At 36.9% G+C, this 19,643-nt stretch overlaps 3 protein-coding genes and 1 non-coding gene across 4 annotated transcripts; 3 read left to right on the top strand and 1 right to left on the bottom strand.

Annotated features, from left to right (window-relative positions):
* The first annotated feature begins 228 nt into the window (after nucleotides 1-228).
* On the top strand, nucleotides 229-10,361 carry LOC100181033 (dynein regulatory complex subunit 7). The gene is made up of 20 exons (XM_009861973.3): nucleotides 229-427; nucleotides 1,065-1,236; nucleotides 1,590-1,761; nucleotides 1,915-2,063; nucleotides 2,323-2,481; nucleotides 2,815-2,929; nucleotides 3,166-3,269; nucleotides 3,593-3,798; nucleotides 4,044-4,159; nucleotides 4,511-4,703; nucleotides 5,029-5,185; nucleotides 5,524-5,739; nucleotides 6,099-6,185; nucleotides 6,731-6,865; nucleotides 7,226-7,420; nucleotides 7,672-7,811; nucleotides 8,138-9,273; nucleotides 9,525-9,603; nucleotides 9,916-10,040; nucleotides 10,327-10,361. The coding sequence occupies exons 1-17, from the start codon at nucleotides 312-314 to the stop codon at nucleotides 8,217-8,219; spliced, it is 2,514 nt and encodes an 837-aa protein (XP_009860275.1). The 5' UTR covers nucleotides 229-311; the 3' UTR covers nucleotides 8,220-9,273; nucleotides 9,525-9,603; nucleotides 9,916-10,040; nucleotides 10,327-10,361.
* On the top strand, nucleotides 9,160-10,736 carry LOC113474704 (SMC5-SMC6 complex localization factor protein 1-like). The gene is made up of 5 exons (XM_026836785.1): nucleotides 9,160-9,273; nucleotides 9,438-9,603; nucleotides 9,916-10,040; nucleotides 10,327-10,433; nucleotides 10,730-10,736. The coding sequence occupies exons 1-5, from the start codon at nucleotides 9,160-9,162 to the stop codon at nucleotides 10,734-10,736; spliced, it is 519 nt and encodes a 172-aa protein (XP_026692586.1).
* A 5,359-nt stretch (nucleotides 10,737-16,095) lies between these two features.
* Nucleotides 16,096-16,148, top strand: mir4040 (microRNA 4040). Its single transcript, NR_034433.1, has one exon. It is a non-coding gene; the product is annotated as a microRNA 4040 (primary transcript).
* Nucleotides 16,149-16,355: 207 nt separating this feature from the next.
* not2 (Not2 protein) lies at nucleotides 16,356-19,531 on the bottom strand (the record flags this gene model as incomplete). Its single annotated transcript, NM_001032778.1, is given in 6 exon segments — nucleotides 16,356-17,205; nucleotides 17,349-17,517; nucleotides 17,951-18,125; nucleotides 18,391-18,589; nucleotides 18,974-19,156; nucleotides 19,376-19,531. Coding segments are annotated over 6 exon segments (1,239 nt in total). The 3' UTR covers nucleotides 16,356-16,726.
* Between the last annotated feature and the right edge of the window lie 112 nt (nucleotides 19,532-19,643).

The raw sequence follows: 19,643 nt of genomic DNA, 5'->3' as shown, positions 1-19,643 counted from the left end.
AGAATGACTGTTTACCGTTACGCGATTCCTTATTGCAGAAAAGAAATTGTGTTTTTTTGGCCAGCATGTATATTATATGCTTAAGCATCTTGGTTAATTTTAGTTGTGGTTAATTATAGCGGAAAATTATGTTTTTAGACAGCAAACCATAAGACCAGGTTGATAGAATCGGTTCCACTGGGACTAGTCAGTACATTTTAGTTTAGTGGCACCAGTAAAAGGTTAAATGGCCGTTATAATATCTGTATTATAGAATCACCTTGGTGGTTGATATTAAATTAGTGAACAACTGTTAGTTTAAAACTTCTGCAATGGATATTATTATTGAGGACGGCCAGGAAGAATCTCCAGATGCAGATGTTGAAGAATTGAAAGAAGAATTGGAAGCAATTCAAGTAACAGCAGAGCCCATTATTGAACCAACCATGTAAGTTTCTGTTCTCCCTTATATTTACAGAGGCTGATGCCAAAATTGAGTCAAAATAAATTCCTCAGTAACTTTTAATAATTGCTTATAAAACCTACTGATTGATACATAAACAGAAAATCAAGTAGCACAGTAGATATATCTTGTTGCTTTCTGCTATTCTGACGAATTTGTATTATACTTGATTACATACATGCTATCGAGTATTGATTATGATCCAGACTGCAGAGTATGGCAGGTGCACGCGCGATTTTTTTACAGACTTTCGGTTATGCACGCCACAATTTGTCCTACGCACGCCAATTAATTAAACAAAGAAAAAAATACATATTAAATTAAGTAAGATTTCCTAACGTGGCTTGAAAATGTACATGCTTTGCACGCAGGTTTTTAATGATAGCACGCGCGAACGCGAAAAATAACCGTCTTGCACGCGCGACATCTCGTCAGGAACTGCCATACTTTGCAGACTGGATTATGATATTAATCTTTTATTAGCTAATAGCTATTGAATCAAGTTTGATTTATCTATTAGTAAGAAAATCTATAAAAGCATTAAAGTGTAGTTAATATTTAGATATTATTATTATTACGTTTATTATTCAGGTTTTTAAGCAGTGGTTTATTATACACACAGACCCAATATTACAAAGGAGGACTTTTCAGAATATCCCGAGTCCTACAAAGACAATACAAATAAAGAAAAGTTAATTCTGGCTTATGTTGAGAACTACAGAAGACAATATGTTCATTTATTCAGGGACCGGAAACCTCTTTTCTTAAACCCATTGAATGAATGTGGGATTGAGGTGAATGTTGCACAAGCATTAAAGTTGTGCTTTCTTTACCTTCGTTTTGTAACCTAAAAATGGGTTGCTATTAGATTTGGTTGGCAACTATAGTGTATCAAAAGCCCGCTGATGAGTTGGTAAATGACTTTGTGGGTGATTTGGGAGATTTTTTGTAATGTTTGGGAAAATTTAGACAACCCTCAAAAGACTAACTGGGTTGGAGAAATTACCAACAAGAAACTAAATGTATTGCTTGAAGTCAAGCCCACAAAGGCTGTAGCTTGAGCTTGTAAACCAACTATTATCTAAATACAGACACGTTAACCACTTTGCAAATGTGACAGATGATCTAATACCAAAACTTAATGCAGAAATTTGTGTGCACTACTTTACGTCCGACCCTGCTCTCATACAAAGCTTTGTATCACTGGCAAGGATGCGCTGAGTTTGTGGCAGATTACCTGACCATGAAACAACTTGAACCCCCTCAGGAACTCCCAATGTGTCTGTTCTCTCCTTCCACAATACTTAAACGACAGTTAGGTAAGTAGGAAAAAAGGTCTAATGGCAATTTAGGTAGATTTTAAAGATAGTACAGCATGGATTTTAGGCCGACTTTGGACTTGAAATAAAGGAATTGAACATATCTTTTACAAGTATGGAGATATAGTTTAAAAATTCTTTTTTTTATTTAAGGAAACTGTTTCGACTTTAGCAACATTTTATGTTCATTGTTGCTGGGTGCTGGTTACGATGCTTATGTTGTAAGTGGTTACGCAACTAAAGAAATTTGTCTCGCTGATGAATCAAGACAGATATGTCCATTGCTGCAACCAAAGAAAGAAGTAATTTAGTTTAAGCTGGTGTTATATAATGTGTATGACAAGTATATTCGTGAGGTAGATTGACTCCAATACTGTACACACATATGTATTGCATGTGTACTCGTCTGAATAGCTGTACCATTAATTAAATCTACACTGAATAATAATTACCAAAAAATTAAAAAAGTAATGCAAAAACTGAAAAAGGTTATATATATAATATTTACTAACAAAAATGAATAAAAATAACAAAAGGTATAAATTTCCTAAACATCCCAAGGTTTTAAAAGAAGCTGAAAAACCTGAACCTCGCAAATACACCGTCAAACCCCCTCGTGATCTTCGTAGCAAATTCATCATAAAGATGGAGGCAAGGAGGAAAAAGGAGGCAGAGGAAGAAGAGAAAAAGAAGCAACAAGAAGAGGAAGAAAGAATTGCTGTAAGGGGGGTGTTTTTTACATCAGGGCTTTCTAAACTTTTTTGCTCGCGATCCTATTTAATATTTAAAAACTAAAACTTTTGTAATCCATCACAGTAATAGTATAACATACTTTGTGTAAAATTGGTGAATTCTTGGCGACCCATAAAGGTATGCAACCCCCAGTTTGGGAAGCTATGATTTACAGTCTTAGTCGGACAAATTAGACATTACAGTTTAAAACATTCAGACCAATTTTATTGTGAGATATTTTGGCTAAACCAACATTATTAGTGGCTTATTAAATGGAAAACCATCACGGAGTTTTAAACCAGTATTGTTTCTAAATAATAGGAACTTGAAAAGCCTCCACCTGATGCATTATACGGGTTACGAATCCATGCATGGGTTTTGGTGCGAGGGGGAAAAAGAGAAGTTCCCGAGGATTTCTTTATTGAACCCTTTACAGGTGGGTTACTGTTTGATCTTTATCCAAAATGGCAGGGCTGGTAAAAGCAAAACAGAATACCTGTAAACTTAAATTTAAAAAAAAACATTTACCTGCTAAGTTCAAGTGTGGTAATTCGTAAGCAGCACGAGGTGTATGAAACAAAACTTATGTGTTATAAAGACCTTGGTTGCTCCGCCATGAGGGAAGTTATTTATTCATTTTATTTCTACCATGAATAATGTTATATTTCTTAGGTCAATCTTACCCACCATCCAGCCCAAGTTTCCTTGGTATAGAAAGTGTTTGGAACAGCACCAACTATTGGGCCAACATGCAGAACTGCGCAAGTGGTTGCAAGGTGACTTTACGTTACTTCCTTTGAATGCAACTATAAATATATAATGGAAAGATAGTTTATTGAAATTTATATTTAACTTGTTTGTATTATAATTAAAACTGCTTAAGTTAAAATTCACCCACTGTTTACGAGTCACCATATACAGCAATTTAAGTGGTTTGCCAGTAACTTTTAACTTTAGTTACTTTTTTAGACGATTCATGACATTTTTTAAAATTTGTAGAGAAAATTAAAATAAGTTCCAACGTAAATTTATTAAGATAATTTTGAGAAAAATTAAATGTTTTTTTTTGCTTTAAAAACTATAAAAAAGTTGATTCCAGGACATGTCGTTTGACCTGATGGACACTGAGAAGTGGGAGTATATGCTGGCGGGGTCGGATCAAACCCAGATAGAAATCCCTGATGCTGAGGAGGAGTTATATGATCTTGATGATGATGAAAAGGAAAACGAAGACGAGAAACATCTTGATATGCCGGCCACATGGGTCCTCCCTATTTGTGTCACTAAGAATCAATATGAAATGAGGTGGAAGATATTATATTGAAATGTTAAACTATTGATGTATTATAAGTTATGCGTAAAATTAATTAATATTATTTTTGTCATATAGTTTATTTATATTGTGTTTTAGTAAGTATTGTGTTGTTATTATTTTTAGTTTTTGTATGGTTTTTTTTGTAAGCATCTATGGAGAATTTATTCTGAGTTGAAAAAAATGTTTAATGTTATGAATACTTGTTAGTTTGTTTTTTACTGTTAATTTTTTCCAGGTGCCCGCAAGGAAAGAAAACAACTTTATACAAAAAAGCGAAACTGGAAAAATATGCCAACTATCTTCTTAAGGATGGTTTGGTAACAAGATTGTCTGTGTATGATAATAATGAACGTGAGTTGGTGTAAAAGTGTGAATACATAATATATAGTAGAGTAGGGGAAGATGGGACTCTTTTTCATTCTATTTTTGGGGTAAACTCCACAATTGTCGATAGATATATAATATAAAGATCAAATTAGTTAAATATTTAATACAATGGCAAGATTTTATTATTTAAATAAAAAAAGAAATTGGAATTAACAGCAAATTGACAGTTGTTAATTACACTATGGAAAGTTGTTTAAAAGAGCGTGGGTTAAAAAGTGTGGACCCTTTATAATAAAACAACTCAACTTTATAATAAAACAACTTAAAGTGTGGCTGTTGCATTCTTTATCTTAAACCAATACATTAACTCCACAGTTACCGACCTAAAGAGAGTTCAGGAATCGTTCGAGAACAGAGAAGACAAACTCACTACCCGTGTTCATCAGGGCGGTTTAATAACCGAGGATTTTGTGGAAGGTCGACCTCGATCTTTACAACAACATGTTTACAAGGCAAGCAATCCTGGGCCAGAAGCAGAAAGAACAATGACGTTTTTTCACAAAGCAAGGTGGGGTTACTTGGCTAATTTAGGTGGTCTTAAAAAGAAATTGTGTTTGTGGTGTATGGAACAAAACATGTGTGTTTTAACGCCTGTCTATGCCCCACCATACGAGGACAAACAAGGGCGTTTTTTCCACAAAGCAAGGTAGGGTTACTTGGCTAATTTAGGTTTTAGGTTGTATTAAATAGTTTTAAGGAATTTGTTTTGCGATGTGTGAAACAGAACGTGTGTGTTCTAACGACTGTTGTTGCCCCGCCATGCAAAGATAAATAAGTTACATACATTCATTCATTTACGCCAAACTTTGTTTTTTTTTATGAAACAAACTTAGAGTGGATGGTTTATGCAAGCGCGAGGAGACGCCCACAGAAATGACGGAACATTTTGTCAACCGAGACGATTTCCTCTTTCTGCGCCATGTCTTGTTTGGGAAGCGTCAAAAGAAAGTTGCACCAGCCACTGCTGAAGGCCCACCAAGACCTATACTGGTTAGTGGTTGTGTGTCTGTTGGTTGTATATTCTGTTGATGTGGCAAAGTGCTTAGTGCACCTGCCTCTAGCCAAGGGTTCAAGACTCAATGATGTTACCATTGCCAGTGTTTTGTATGCGGTAATTCGTAAGCATGGCGTGTATGAAATAGAACACCCGTGGTATAACGACTGTCGTTGCCCCGCCATATGAGGGTAAAATAAATTATATTAAATTCAGGTGTATTATATAGATAGAAAACGTATGTTAACTTTTCATAACTTTTTTTTCTGGAGGTAAACAGACCAACCATTGTGCCACAGCATCATAAACTATTTATAAATATTATTTTCCGCAGAAAATAACCGAAAAGTTTCATCGTAATGATGCTCTTTCCGCCTCCAAGGATGTTGAGGAGCAAATCTTTATCATCCACGAGGATAAGATCCAGATCACTTACCATCGGGAGGATCCCAACATCACCGCATCCACGCGAGACTTTTACAAACCGCCCAACGCTGAGGAAAAAGGAGGAAGCCTGCAGTGGTCAAATGATATGACAAATACTTTCCAGGTAAACTAAAAATATAGAACTAATACCTATATATTCAAATTCATAAAATCATCATAAAACTTTCATGAAATTTCATAAAATTATCATAAAACAGTTGTCAACATAAACATATACGCCAAAAAAATATTCACAAAATGAAACTATATTCTCATGGCTTTAAAATTTTGGTATTTGTTAAGGCTGTCTATTTTACCAAATTGTACTACTTAGCCACACCTTTGGATCTTGGATGTTGGTAATACTATTAAATGCAGGTTCTTTGAATTTTGAAAAGCATTATAACTTAAATAAGAATATGTCTGGTCCAGCTTTTATACCTGCTCTAGTCAAATCAACTAAAACTTTATTTAACTGACAAGGTTAACCCTCATGGCTCTCCAGCGAAAAATCTGGCAATTTATGAAAATCTGCTCCAACTTATACAAACGGAACAAAAGAGTATTCAGGTAAAACAAACCCATTTGTCGTAACAGTCCTCATATTAATAAAAGCTTTATTTTTTATTATGATTGATGTGTTTAAAAAGTATGTATATACTTATATAAGTTTTCAATCTTACTCATTCATTCTTGCTGGGTTGGGAAACTTTATTTTTTTATTATTAATTTAGATTTTTGCATGTTTAAACCATTTACTGGAAGCTTATTCTAGCTAGATGAAAATTAAGCGAGGATAAGTTTTGTATACACGTACATGGTTTAAACAAACATGTGTGTATAAATTCAACTTATAGCTGACAATTCAAACAACCCATAAATGACACTGGGTTGGGACAATTGTGATAAAGTGTTTTCGATTTAAAATGATCTTCAATTTTTTTTTTTTAAATTATCAATTGCTGGTCAGTATTTTACGATTTTAAATGGTCTCCAATAAAATATTTTTTTTAATGATAAATATCCGTTACATATCTTCTGATTTTAAATGATCGTCTATTTTAATTTTTGCCACTTTGTGTCTTATGATTTTACATGATCTTCATGATCCTCAGGCAGTCCGTTCATCGGAAGAAGAGGTAAAAGAGATCCTCATGGATCGACAAAAGGAGGAACTCGCATCAGAGCTTGCAATATCTGTATACGACACTGAACGGAACGAAAAAGCAAAGAAACACCGCAAGGAATTAGTAAGTTCTTACAACTTTGGTTTTATGGGTAAAAGTCATTGACAAAACATTTTTTAGCAAACAAGAATATGATTTTGTATGTTTTGATGAATTCTATGGGTAAAAATCAATAATTAGTTGCAGTTTTAAGCTTAATAGAGAAAATAATTAAAAAATTTTCCATTTCTAATTATACTTGGTGCAATTTTATTCAATTTTTATATTTGTTTTTCATTCTATTTGTTGGTATAAAAAATCTTTTAAATCATAGTTAAAATAATTGTTTTATTAAATGTACTTGGCTAATGCATATAACTATATGCCAGAATACTGACCATATTACTGCCAGATACATTTTCTATAATCAGTTATGCTTATCAGGAAAGGTTGGCCATGGAAGAGAAATTGAGACGACAAGAAATGGAGATGGATTATCTCGCTCCATTCCTCGCTCAAATTGGGAATCCAGATAAAATAAGTAAAACCCAAGCATTTAAACTTAAGGAGGATTGCCTGGCTGACTTGAAACAGAGGTTAATTGATAAAGCCAACCTGATCCAGCTACGATTTGAAAAGGTAAAATAATGTAATACTGTATTGAGTGATTGTCACAATGCTGTGGAATTTTTAAGATTAGTTTTAAATGCAAACAGCACATGGCCATCAAAGTTTTTGTTATAAGCACATATTGTGTTCGAGATGAACCCCAAAACTTTTGTTTCTCAGAAAAAAAATTCTCAACCTTACCTGGTGGGAGGCGAATGCAAACTAAAACACAGCAAACTTGTATTTCTCGTTAAAAAAGTAATTTCTCTTATCCTATTTAGGAAACATCTGAACTTCACAAGAGACAGCAAGACTACCAACAGAAACAAGTAGCGATGACGAAGGAAGATGAGGAGCAATACTTCAACTACTGCTCCGAAGCAATGTTCAGAATCCATATTCTTGAATTGAGACTTAACAGGTAAGTGAGATCTAAATCACCCACAGAGTTACATACGACGTAATTCTAAATCACCCACAAAGTTACATACGTAGTAATTAATAAGCTGGCACGAGGGTTATAAACACCTGTGTTATAGCGGCTGTCGTTTTCCGGCTGCGAGGATTAAGTTACACTTATTCATTTAGTATGTTGTATAATGTTTTAATGGTTAAACAGTCCAATGCATTTGAGAAGTGGTATAGTGTGGGGTAAGGCTTGGATTTTAAATACTGAGAAACGAATGTAAAGTTTTATAGTTTAAAAATATGTGTTTAAACAGTTTTTGCATACACGTTTTTATTCAGACATAAACAAATGGCACCACACAAGTACATGCAACTTGAACAGAAATTACGACAAGATCCAAGGCTCTCAGTTTACTTTTAAGATCATACAGCAATACTTTCACTTAACACCTAACTTGTCAACTGTTGTAAGGTTTCCTTTTTTAGCGTTAATGAATTTAACATTCAAGAATATTCACATGTTTTAAAAAGTTTTGTCGCATTTTATTGATAAATACTTTTACCAAATGAAACTATGAATCTATTGCCAAAAGCAGGTTTTATAGTTGTGAAAGGACGACACATTTTTTAATCAAAACAACGGTTTGTTAAAATTATAATTTCGACACTCACGCAATTTATGGAAAGCTGATTTTTTTGCTGCAGGAACAGTTTGAGTGTTACTATTTGGTCGTGTAGCTTGCGTGTTTTGTTGCAGTTGTGCTAAGGCAGAGCAACTAAATTCGGTGCAGAAGAGTCTCGACTACAAGTTAAAAATGCAGCGAAACAGCTATTAATTGCTATTTAGTGAGATCTAATGCGTAATGTTTGAACATCGTATACTTAAAATATAACTACTCTTTAAGTACACGATGGTTTGAAAGTCACAAACTACTGGAAACTATGATTGGTTGGTCGAGTATTTGTATAAAAAATAGAGTTAAGTTTGCAGTATTATTTAGCCAGAGTAGAAGATGGTGGTAAACAAAATGTAGATTGTAGAATTGTAGATCATTACCAAGAAACAACAAACAGCAGATCAATGATTAACACAGGTAAGTAGTAACTTATTTTAAAAAAAATATTTGCAAGCTTTACTGTAAACAGGCAATGCGTATAATACACTCCTTTTTTGCATAAAAATTTAAGTTGCTGAAGTGTTTTTATACGATTTTACTTGCCATCGGCATCGGGACTTACCCATTGTCGGAACGTGGCGCGGAATTTTGCATCGGCGTCTTTGTCTAATAACTTTATTGACGATTTTCCGCTTCAAATTTGAATAAGTTAGGTGTTTACCAACTGCAATGCGAAGCACCAGCATGCAGAAGCATCATATAATGCTTACTGGCTTCCCAGAGACAGAGAAATCGTTGCTGATTAAAATAATAAAAGACTTGGGCGGATCTTACTGTTATGATCAAACGGATTCTGAGGTGACATTTCTACGTTTAGTTTAACTCCAGCAAATGGTGCTAGCGAACAATCCTCCCTTAAGCTAACCGCTACACGTAAAAACCAACTACTAACCGATATAACCACTTGTCCCCTCCCACAACTTAACCAATAATAACTACCAACTATTGACATTTCCCACCAGCCTAATATGTATAATGTACTGGAGGATTCTTCACCAGTACCTAAATATTTTGTAATGTCTTGTCGTTTATTGGAGTTCCACTTACAGAAATTCCTTCCAGTTTGTACGCATGTTGTTGCTAAGAAACCTTGTCGGAGCCAAAAGTTTCTCTGTGCCTGTGCATCTGGTATGTATGTGCTTTACTAGCTATCCAGTTTAGTAGTTGTAGGCTGTGTATTTTTAAAGGTATGCGGTATAGTTGTATAATAATGAAAAAATACATAAACTGGTATTCCTTTAGCTGGTGACCAGGAAAATAGGCTCACTGATACCCGCTGTATAATTTATTTTTTAAATTCGGGCGTTTATGTTGAAAATAACTTTGGAAATGTGCGAACAATTTTTTCACTGGTCATCTGCAAAAGGATATGCCATAATTAACATACATGTACTGGATATTTTTGCAACAATAACTTTTTAAAATGTGAATGTATTTCAGGTAAATGGCTGGTGGTAGACAAGTACTTACTGGACAGTCAATCTGCCAAGAAGTTTCTACCAGAATTGAAATACGAATGGGGAAATATTTACAAATATGATCAGTTGCCTGTAGATGTGCAGCAGGTACTGACACCCATTTATTAAATATTGCCTTTGTTTATTTATAGACAGCGTTACAGTAGTTAGAACCCCCAATCCCTAGACCAGAAGGTATAGTTTGTAAACTTAATGTTGCTACTATTGTGGATGTATGTGTCCTTTGCAAGACCCTTAAAAGCTTTAACCCAGTAATTGGTTATACTAATAGGTTGTCCAAAATTGTTAGCAATACAAAAAAAAACAGAAATCCTCAAAAAGCAAATTATTTTCTGGCGACTGCAGTTACTTTTTTAAGTAATTTTTTATTTAGGCACCATCAAGATGGAGACAAGCGTTGAAAAAAGATAAAAACAAATTGCCTTTTTCTGGCTGGGTTGTTGGCTTGTGTGTGGCCAAATCTTTCCAAGTTTATAAGAGGTAGGTTATGTGACGTGTAGGATGTTTTCCACATCAAATACAGTTCTACAGAGAAGTGACACGTTGAAAGAATCATTGTAACCTGTAGTCTGCTATAACACAACATATCAATAGATCCAACAGTCATGCCTTTTCAGTTAGGCTGTTTCGCACACCTTTTATCCATACCGTATATTAACAACTGTCATTTTGCTGTTGATTTCATTTTCTTCGTTGTTTTATTAATACAATCTTCACTATTGTTTTCGAAAATATTTGATAAAAAATATGTTATGTTAACACACTATTTAACGTAGGCATTGAGTTTGTACCTAATGAATAACATTTTCCTGTAACAACTTATCAAACATAAGGTAACTTAAATATATATGTATATATATATATAGTATTATACATATATCTTCAGATTACTGGAAATTGGTGGAGGTAAAGCTATTAATCTGAAGCAGACAAAACATAAAGATTTCACTCATATTTTAGTTGGCAAAAGTAAGCTGCACATGGTTTATGACATTCACAATGTTAAAACTATTTAATTTTTAATGTCACCCAATACAAAGTTGGTAAGATTAAGATAAACGCTTGAATAAATTTCAAACAGTACATTTCTGACGATAAAACAAGTTGCTTGTTTTCTTGTATTCACAAGCTTTTTATATCATCATTATAAACCCCGTAACTTGTTTCTGTTGTTTTTAAGCCCTAGTTATTGCTACCATTATAACATTTTGCACACACTTTTCAACTCATACAAGGCTTAACCAAATTAAAACAATCATATTTTTCTTTTTTCAAAGCAATAGATAGTAAAGTGGAAAGTTACAGCAAGATGGGGGTGCCGTGTCTTAAATGTGAATATCTAGCACAATATCTGCTACACGTGAGTGTTAAATTAAGTTTAATAATTATGCTCAGTCTCATTTGTGAATACTTATTGTATATTTACTGTTTTTCTCAAGCAAGTATATTCTGTATATGTATACTGTTCAAATTGGATTGAAAAAGGTATTGTATTTATTAACATATGATGATTAGAATTCAAAACTAAGTCCGAATTTAGTGTAAACTAAGTAAATTAGGTGTAAAATAAGATATGTGGTTTGTAATAAAACCATTTTTAACTTATTATGTAAAAAACGAAAATGTAAAAATAGAATAAATTCACCCAAAACCCTGGTAATAATGAACCATTGTAGCTTTGTGGGTCAAGGTTAAGTTCATTTCTGTACATTCTTAATATAAGTATGGTTTGTTGGTATTAAACTTGGCCAAATATTTGCACTGTTTAGTCTTTCAATAAGCCGTTGGTGTTTGATATTGATATCGGCATGGTAGTTTAATGATGTTAACATAGAAAAGGCTCTAAAACGCAAAAAAAATCTTTGAGGTTATTGTGATGTTGCTTTGTATGCATAAGGTATATTGTAGAAATAAACAAGCAATATATTTTTCCATTTTATTTAATTCAAGATAAAATTTGTTTCAATAAGTAGTTAAAAGGTAAACAATAAATATGAGAAAATGTAAAGCAAAATAAGAGGAATTATCTTACATTTGACAACTTTTCGTTTCTATTAACTGGTTTAATAGCGCCACCCTACGGGCACTTTACATCAGACCGAACCTATTACCTAAAGTAGAACAATCCGTAAACCCGTTTAGTTACCAACAAGACGGCCATCGTTCGAAAATGACAATTAAATATTTACTTGCTTAGAAAATACCGCCATTTTATACCATAATTAGGCGTTATTTTAGCGTGTTTTTCATTCACTAAATTGCATGGACTTTTGAACTTTACTTTAACGAATGAATTCAGTAAACTGCATTGTTTATGAGTCCAATGCCTGCTACAAAATGTAAATAAGGTTCCTGTTATGGCTTAGCTACCTCACTACTGTTGGCAGTTTCCTTTAATGATTCCAACCTGGCTTCCGTTTTCAATTGAAATACGCCTATACTGTATGCAGTCACAAATATACACTCGTGGTAACTAGTAAGCGGGCAGGACGCGTATAAACAAACACCCGCGTTTAATGACTTTTGTTGTCGCACAACGCAAGGGTAAAATAAGTTACGTTCATTTACTCTTGTTAGAACCGTATAGTTATTGCGCACACAAGCATCAACCGATCCATGTTTGTGTATTAGTTACCTCACGGTCGTACTCAACATATTGAGTAACCTAAACCCTGCAGTTGCATGATGCATGACAAGGTAGGGACCATTCATCATACGGCGACGTCCTGACGTCAGTTATGGGAACTTTTGTTTAATAATATATGAAGTCGATGGCGTTGCCAGTCTCGGCGTCGTCTAAGTTCAGACTCTGTCAATTTCATATCGCTAATTCGTTTTTGCTTTGCCCGTTCAATAATTAATACTTGCCAAATCGAAAGTTCGCTTGTAACCGCTGAGAGAAAATAACGACCAGCGACACGAAGGCGTACAAAATTAAAACTTGTTGTTGTACAGAAAAACTTCGCCTATAGATACGCCGTATTACTTTAGCGCGCAGTTGTCTGCTGAACGTGGCCTCGCCATGACCTATGTATTAGTATATATTCTAGTATAGGGTATGGTAACGCATTGAAGCAGTTACTGGTTAAGCGTTGGTGTTGTTCTTCTTACCAGGCTAGTATTCGAATCGACAACCCATAGTACTGTCTATGTAAGGCATTAATGCTTTATGAGTTAACCATTAAGGGTATGACAGTGCTGTGAGTTTAGGCGACCGTCACCCCTGTACTGTAAGTAATACACACTATAAACGTGACAGAATTTTGCCGCAGGCTCGGCTTCCTCCCGCAATTATTGCTTTGAAAGTATATTCGTGGAACAAAATGTTATGTTTGCTGTGGGTTAGCTACCGAGAATATTGCTGTCTGCGTAAAATTCCTCTTTAACTCTTGAATTGAATTTGCCACGCTCCCTTCCGTTCAATACGCGTGGTTTAATAATCACCCGCCCCGCTGCTTTACATTATTAAAAGTCTCCGAATCGCTCGACGTCTAGACTGTTTGCTGGAATTGCGTAATCGTTTGACCTTTTGACCCCCACCGTACGTGACGGGTAATAGACACTTTGGCAGGGCGCACGACTCTTGGCAGCCAAACGGTAGCAACTACGACACCGCCCTTTTGTATCCCCCGTCATCCCTGGGCCGTTTCGTCGCCCGGTTGCATTTGAAGTTGCCCCAGATTGATTTTTAATTTAACGCCAATTCTTCGCTCCCGGCCAGTGATCGATATCTCATTGCCGCGTCGATGGAAACACGGAAACGGATTCGCGAACTTGGATTATGACGTCAGCACCATTTTGACCGTGTCGATCAGCCCATAGCAACAGACAGTAGCAATTCCTCGCTGGCGTTTTATGTCAAGCGAAGTAAAGTAACCATGAATGCCACTGTCATTACAAGCTTTTCGCAATAGAGTTTATGTTCATTTTAAGTCTAGTCACGTTTTGTATGACTGGTACTTATAAAATGGCCGACCGTTTTTCACAGGCAGAACGCCGAGTCGTTTATATGATAGCACCTTTTAACGCTGAGGTAAATTACTTTTCAAAAGAATTGAAAACTTAAACCCTTTCTCGTTTAACAAACGACAGGTCTAGACTAAGTTCACGCCGCCTGTCTTAAACGCCATCAACAAACTGCGTCTAGTTTGGCTACCACCGAACACAACAGGTGCTAGTTCTACATAGCTTGCCAAGTGATTTGTAAACCGAGCGTGGCCGCACCAGAACAAGAAACATCGTCCGCGGCGGCCTAATAGCATCCGGGGGTACCCTTCAGATTGACAGAAAAAATAAAAGTTGATTTCATAGCTGACCGAGCATGCGCGTTACCTGCTTATGTTGCAACGCTCATCTTAGTTCGTAGTAATTGGTCTGCTGTGTGAAGATATTTGTGTCTAATTTCGAAACATTAAATAGTTGGCGCAATTGCAATGGGCCTTTTTATTCAACGCCGATAACTTAGTATGAGGTAATTTATACTGTATTGGGGGTTTAGCAACCACGCTTTTATTGACACTTTTCTCAAGGACTTTATACCCGTAGCGTATTTGTGTGCTGTCGTTTGTTGCTAATTGAGCTTTTCTCATTTGTTTTAATTAACCGAACCTACGTTGCTGTTTTTAAAGTCATAAATTTAAAAAAATGTTATGTTATGTTATTTAGACTATACGTCAAAGGGCAACTGCACAGTATTGTGTGCAAACCAGGATTTTGTGTGCATTCATAACTTTTTTAGCAAACTATGTTTAGACTGTTGCCCTACTCGCGCTTTTAGTTTACGTTTATTACATTCTGAATTTAAACAAGTGTTTGTGTGGCGATGTGAGGGCGAACAAATGAGCGCTAATGTTTCGGCAACAGGCTTATACCAACAGACCGTTGAACCGAACTACAGAGTGCGTCAGCTTTTAATGAGCTCCATTCGACTGTGATGTAAACTAGGAAAGCATTTTTTCCCCAAGCTTGCCCAATAAACACCAAGTGCTCACCGGGTTCTATTTCGAATGGGCTTTGCTGTTAGTTCTCACGCAACTTGAGCGTCCAATGCGTCGCTAAATTAAAGCTGGATAGCTCCTTAGTCTTGACACATTGTCATGTGCCAGACGGTCGGTGTAAAGTTACCTTGTAGATGTAAGGGAAGAATAAACGGCGGTAGTTCGTTGTTTTAGGTTTAGTTATTGGTGTGATAACGTTCGCTTATCGCAGGTACTTTGTTCGCACTGCGGAATTATAAAAAGGCGTCTTTGTTCTGAATATTTTTCCATGAATTCTGTCTGGAATACACGACCAGTAATCATGTGGTCGCTAGTATCAGGTCGGTCGACCCAACGCGTTGAAACATGCGGTCACGGGCGTGGGTGGCGCTCCGAACTCATTACGCTTAATTTAAAGATCCGATATCAAGATGTGAACGGTTCGTGTGCTGTTTTACGAGTCGTCAAGTCAGGGTATAGGGTGAAAGGCCGCTGTCGAGTGTGTTATAAGTTACCGTGTATTCTATGAACTGTTATATAGTTGAACACCTGAGAACGGTATAGGCGCAGTCGAGTTTACATATATAGTTTCAGAAGTCACTGCTATACTAGGACCTTGAGTATTCTTCTACTGATAATTAAATCGGGCTCTCAATAAATTGTGGATGGCAGTTAATAATGAAAGATGCCGTGCCTACTACCTATTAAGCTCTTCCATTTTGTTTGCGGCTGCCGGGTACGATGCCGCTTTGCGATGAAATTTCCGCTTAGTAATGTGCTCCCGTGACAGCGTAAGCCATAATAAGCTAACTTCCTCTAGAGTGATAAGTCCTACGTTGCCGCAGTGTGGATGGAGCTACACTGACGCCAGGTTTCGTCGAAAATTGTCGCAACAATAGCTCTACAGTCGCTTCGTCTTCAGAGTTTCTGCGTATAGCCAGGAAAAGCCGCGAGTTCCGAGTGCTTGATCCACATAACTTACTTTATTACTGCCATGAGCGCTCCCGGTGCAGTCGCAATGTTTTGGCTCTTCATGATATGTAGGCAACGCGAAAGGATACGCTGAGGCAAGAGCTTTTTAAGTGTGGGTTACTGTCAAGTCAAATATACATAGGCATTTATGGTTTGTGTTGGTGTCGAAAATCGTGACGTTTTCAATCCAGGGCTCGTCTTTCTGCATATGGTTGTTATGTGTCCAACAACCAGATCAGAAAGTCGATTTCTGTTTTGAAATTTTCATCTGTCGTGGCGCCGGCGCAAAGCTCTTCGCGGTCTTGTTTTGTAACTTTTCGTCTCCGATGATTATATACTCTATACACACATAATACCCGGCTTTTCCAAATAAAGTAATTGGCCGGCCGACTTCGCGACACGTTCATTAACGTTTCTACTGGCACATTATAACATAAAAAGGTCGCACCAACAATACTGTACAGCATGAATTTGTATTACCAATCAATCGAAATTGCGCAAAGGCAAAGCAACACAGTACGCTCATATTCGCGTACAAAGAGACTTCATAAACCTCCCACAATACCCCAACCTCTTGTAAACTAAGCCCGGTCGCAACCCTGTCGCATCAATCACGCGAAAGTAGTTGCAGGAAGCGAAGCTTAGCGTGGCGAGGACGATTTATCATTCGTGAAGTGGGAACTTCACGCGGCAGGCACGCTGTTGAAACGCTGAGTACCCTGCAACGTTATGCGGGTGGAAACGGAAGTGGGCAATATAATTAATACGTTATATAGAGCGGGGTGTTACGCAATGATAAATGTACATGCATGGTGGTTAGGTGAGTTATTTTGTCGGATCAACCACTCGCCCGAGGAATAATAGAGCACCTGTCGGCTCGTGTCGTATCATATACATAAAGGGTCGGTTAATTTCAACTCTTATTGGCAGAGAACGACCAGTGAGTCCGATAGATGTCGCTGCTGTTGCCTTCACGCCTTGCTCGTTCACTTTTATGACGGCCTTGTGACGCATGTCTGTGACGTATACAAGCTCTGGCGTCATAGGCGAAAAGTCGGCCTCGGTCGAGAATATATCCGTCACATTCATTGCCCGCATTGCCCCCATTAGGTCGTCAACGCTGTGGGTTATTTTAAACTTAGGCATCCGTACTTCACAGACGCGCATCGGGATCGGCATGTTCCTGTACCCGGTCCAATATCTGTCCAGCGCCTGACTAATTTTGGACGCTCCTACAGCGCCCTTTAGCGGGCCGAAGTTCCCAGCGACAATGGGCACGATAAAAACCATGGTTGTTTTGGCGCCTGCATAAAAGAAGCGTTCAGTTAAATAGAATAGCATTAAAATGCTTCTGAAATCAACTTAGCTCTTAAAGGTAAAGGTTCGAAGTTAGGAGTTAACAAATAAACTAACAGAAATGTGTGACACAAACAACTAAATGACGTACCTTTAAATGGAAGTACTATAAGGTCAGATTCCAATTGAGCGTCGTGCGACTGGTGAAAGCACACAGCGGATGACGTGTACATGGTTGCAGCTTGTTTAACTTTAGTGGGTGAGACATGGAAGTTTGTTAAAGTTGTTGCGTCTTTTATGAATGAGGATTTCCATGCCGCCTGGGGGTCAAGGGTTTTAAGTTGTGCTTTTAGATTGTCGCTTTGACAGAGCCATTATTTAAACTCGTTCATTGCCTCACTTTGGCAAAAATCACCACTTTCCAACTCATTTCCCTATAAGGGCTTTCAGTGTTGCCCGCAAGCTTTTATTCATCGCACACTTAATGTAAATTCCGGTAACGCTTGATTGTCTGGCAACACTACTGTGGTTAGCAATCATGTGGTAGGATTGGGGAGGATGGGACATTTAAACATTTTATTTTCTTATTCCTTTTGGTGGTAAACAAAGAACATTTAAAGAATTATAAAACCGTATCCCCACGACCCCATAAACCGTTATTAACTGTTCATAATACGATCAGGATATTTTGATGTTATGCGCTAAAGGTTTCCCCATCTCCCCCACCCTACTATAACAGTAATTTCCACCTACTTTAAATGCAATGGCGTTGACTAGGAATATCCTGGTATCTGTAGTGACGGCTTCTCTAGGAATCAACTGTTGTATTTCACCGTCAGTCATCTTAGAAACGTAACGATTCATTTTACGCCGCGCTCTATTTGGGTAGTGTTGGAAGTCGACTTTCTTGTGCGCCGCTTTGTGATGCCTGGGTTAAAAACATGTATTTCAAACTTTAGTTTCAATTATCCTATGCAAAGTAAATTAGTAGGAAATCATATAATCTGTAACTCTTCAATCCGAGGTATCCTATTTAGTATTTCGCCACGACGTATACTCATCACGACTCCTGATAGAAACCGTTGTTACTTGTTTAAATTTAAAAACACAATCAGGATAATTTGGATATTAACTGCTAAAGGTGTCCCTTCTACCCCCACCCAAATATATATCACACAAAACCTCTACAATACCATGACGTTTCATTCTTGTACGATTTCTTGAACGTCAAAGTTCGGTCGCCGAATATTCGGTTCGCTCGCGTCAGGTCGTAGTTTGGATTTATTTGGAATATCTTGCTACACATCGCTGATTCGGCGTCCACCCCGTTTCTAGGCAGGTTTGTCATCCGTAGGGCGTTGTATACTTGGTCATGCGATGCCCCGTTCAGTCCTGTGGCGAAAAAATGGTGGTGTATACTGTTTAGGAAGCAGTGGCGGACACATTCAAAATTATTAGGGTGGACTGGGTGCTGAAACCAGTTTTGTGTGAAAGCTTTCGTGATTTCATGATTTTTGCTTTTTGCATATTTTTCGTATTTTAATAGAATGTAGTGTATTTGTTATTGTGGATGTCGTCCGCTGTAAATCTAGTTTTATGACAGGTATTGAGTAATCATTATATATATGCATGTATTTAATTGAACGCATTAGTAAGTTTTTGCAAAATATAAGGATTTCAATATGTAAACAAACTAGAAACTAGAATACACAGTTTAGGTATGAAGCATCCGTGCCTACGTAGTAGCAAACACACCGTATTATAATGTATACATACCTGGTAAAAGAATCGAGAGAATGGCGTACATTGACATTGGAGAAATAACAATATTTTCGGTTGGACGCCATGACGGTTCTAGTTGGTTGTACATGTCCATTCCAAAATCGTATAGCGCATGCGCCACTGGCTCACGAAAGGCATTAGTTGGAGCATATGGTTCACCCACAGCGCCATTAAAAGCTGGAGTTTAAAACAAAACTTTACCGTTGTCGTTTTGGTTAATTAGAGAGCCTACGTTATAGCATGAAGCGCCCATTTTATTAAACATTATAACTGTTTAAAACACAAACTTTACCGTTGTTGTTGAGGTTTATTTAAATAGCCTACGTTACATTATAGCGTAAATTGCCCATTTTATTAATAAACATGATTGTAATTATGCTTGTAACAACTGCTTACCTGCGCTTAACATGCAGGCTATGACCAGTAACATTTTCTCTGTTGACTTCGCCGCAACCTGATAAACTTTGCTGCCTGATTCAAACTACTGCGCAGTCAAGCTATACAAATTGTGTCACCAATCTGTGAAAATTTCTTACGTCAGCAGTGCTGTTACTTGCTTCTCATTCTCGCTCTCACTCAATCGTTTTGAATGAGCCGGAAATCACCGTTACAATCGCCTTATGACGTCACTGTGAGATTTCGAGCGGAAATGCTTGCCTTTCAC

The sequence above is a fragment of the Ciona intestinalis genome, chromosome 11 (genome assembly GCF_000224145.3).
Source record: "Ciona intestinalis chromosome 11, KH, whole genome shotgun sequence".
NCBI classification, from domain to species: domain Eukaryota; kingdom Metazoa; phylum Chordata; class Ascidiacea; order Phlebobranchia; family Cionidae; genus Ciona; species Ciona intestinalis.
This window is presented reverse-complemented; position numbering and strand designations above follow the sequence as displayed.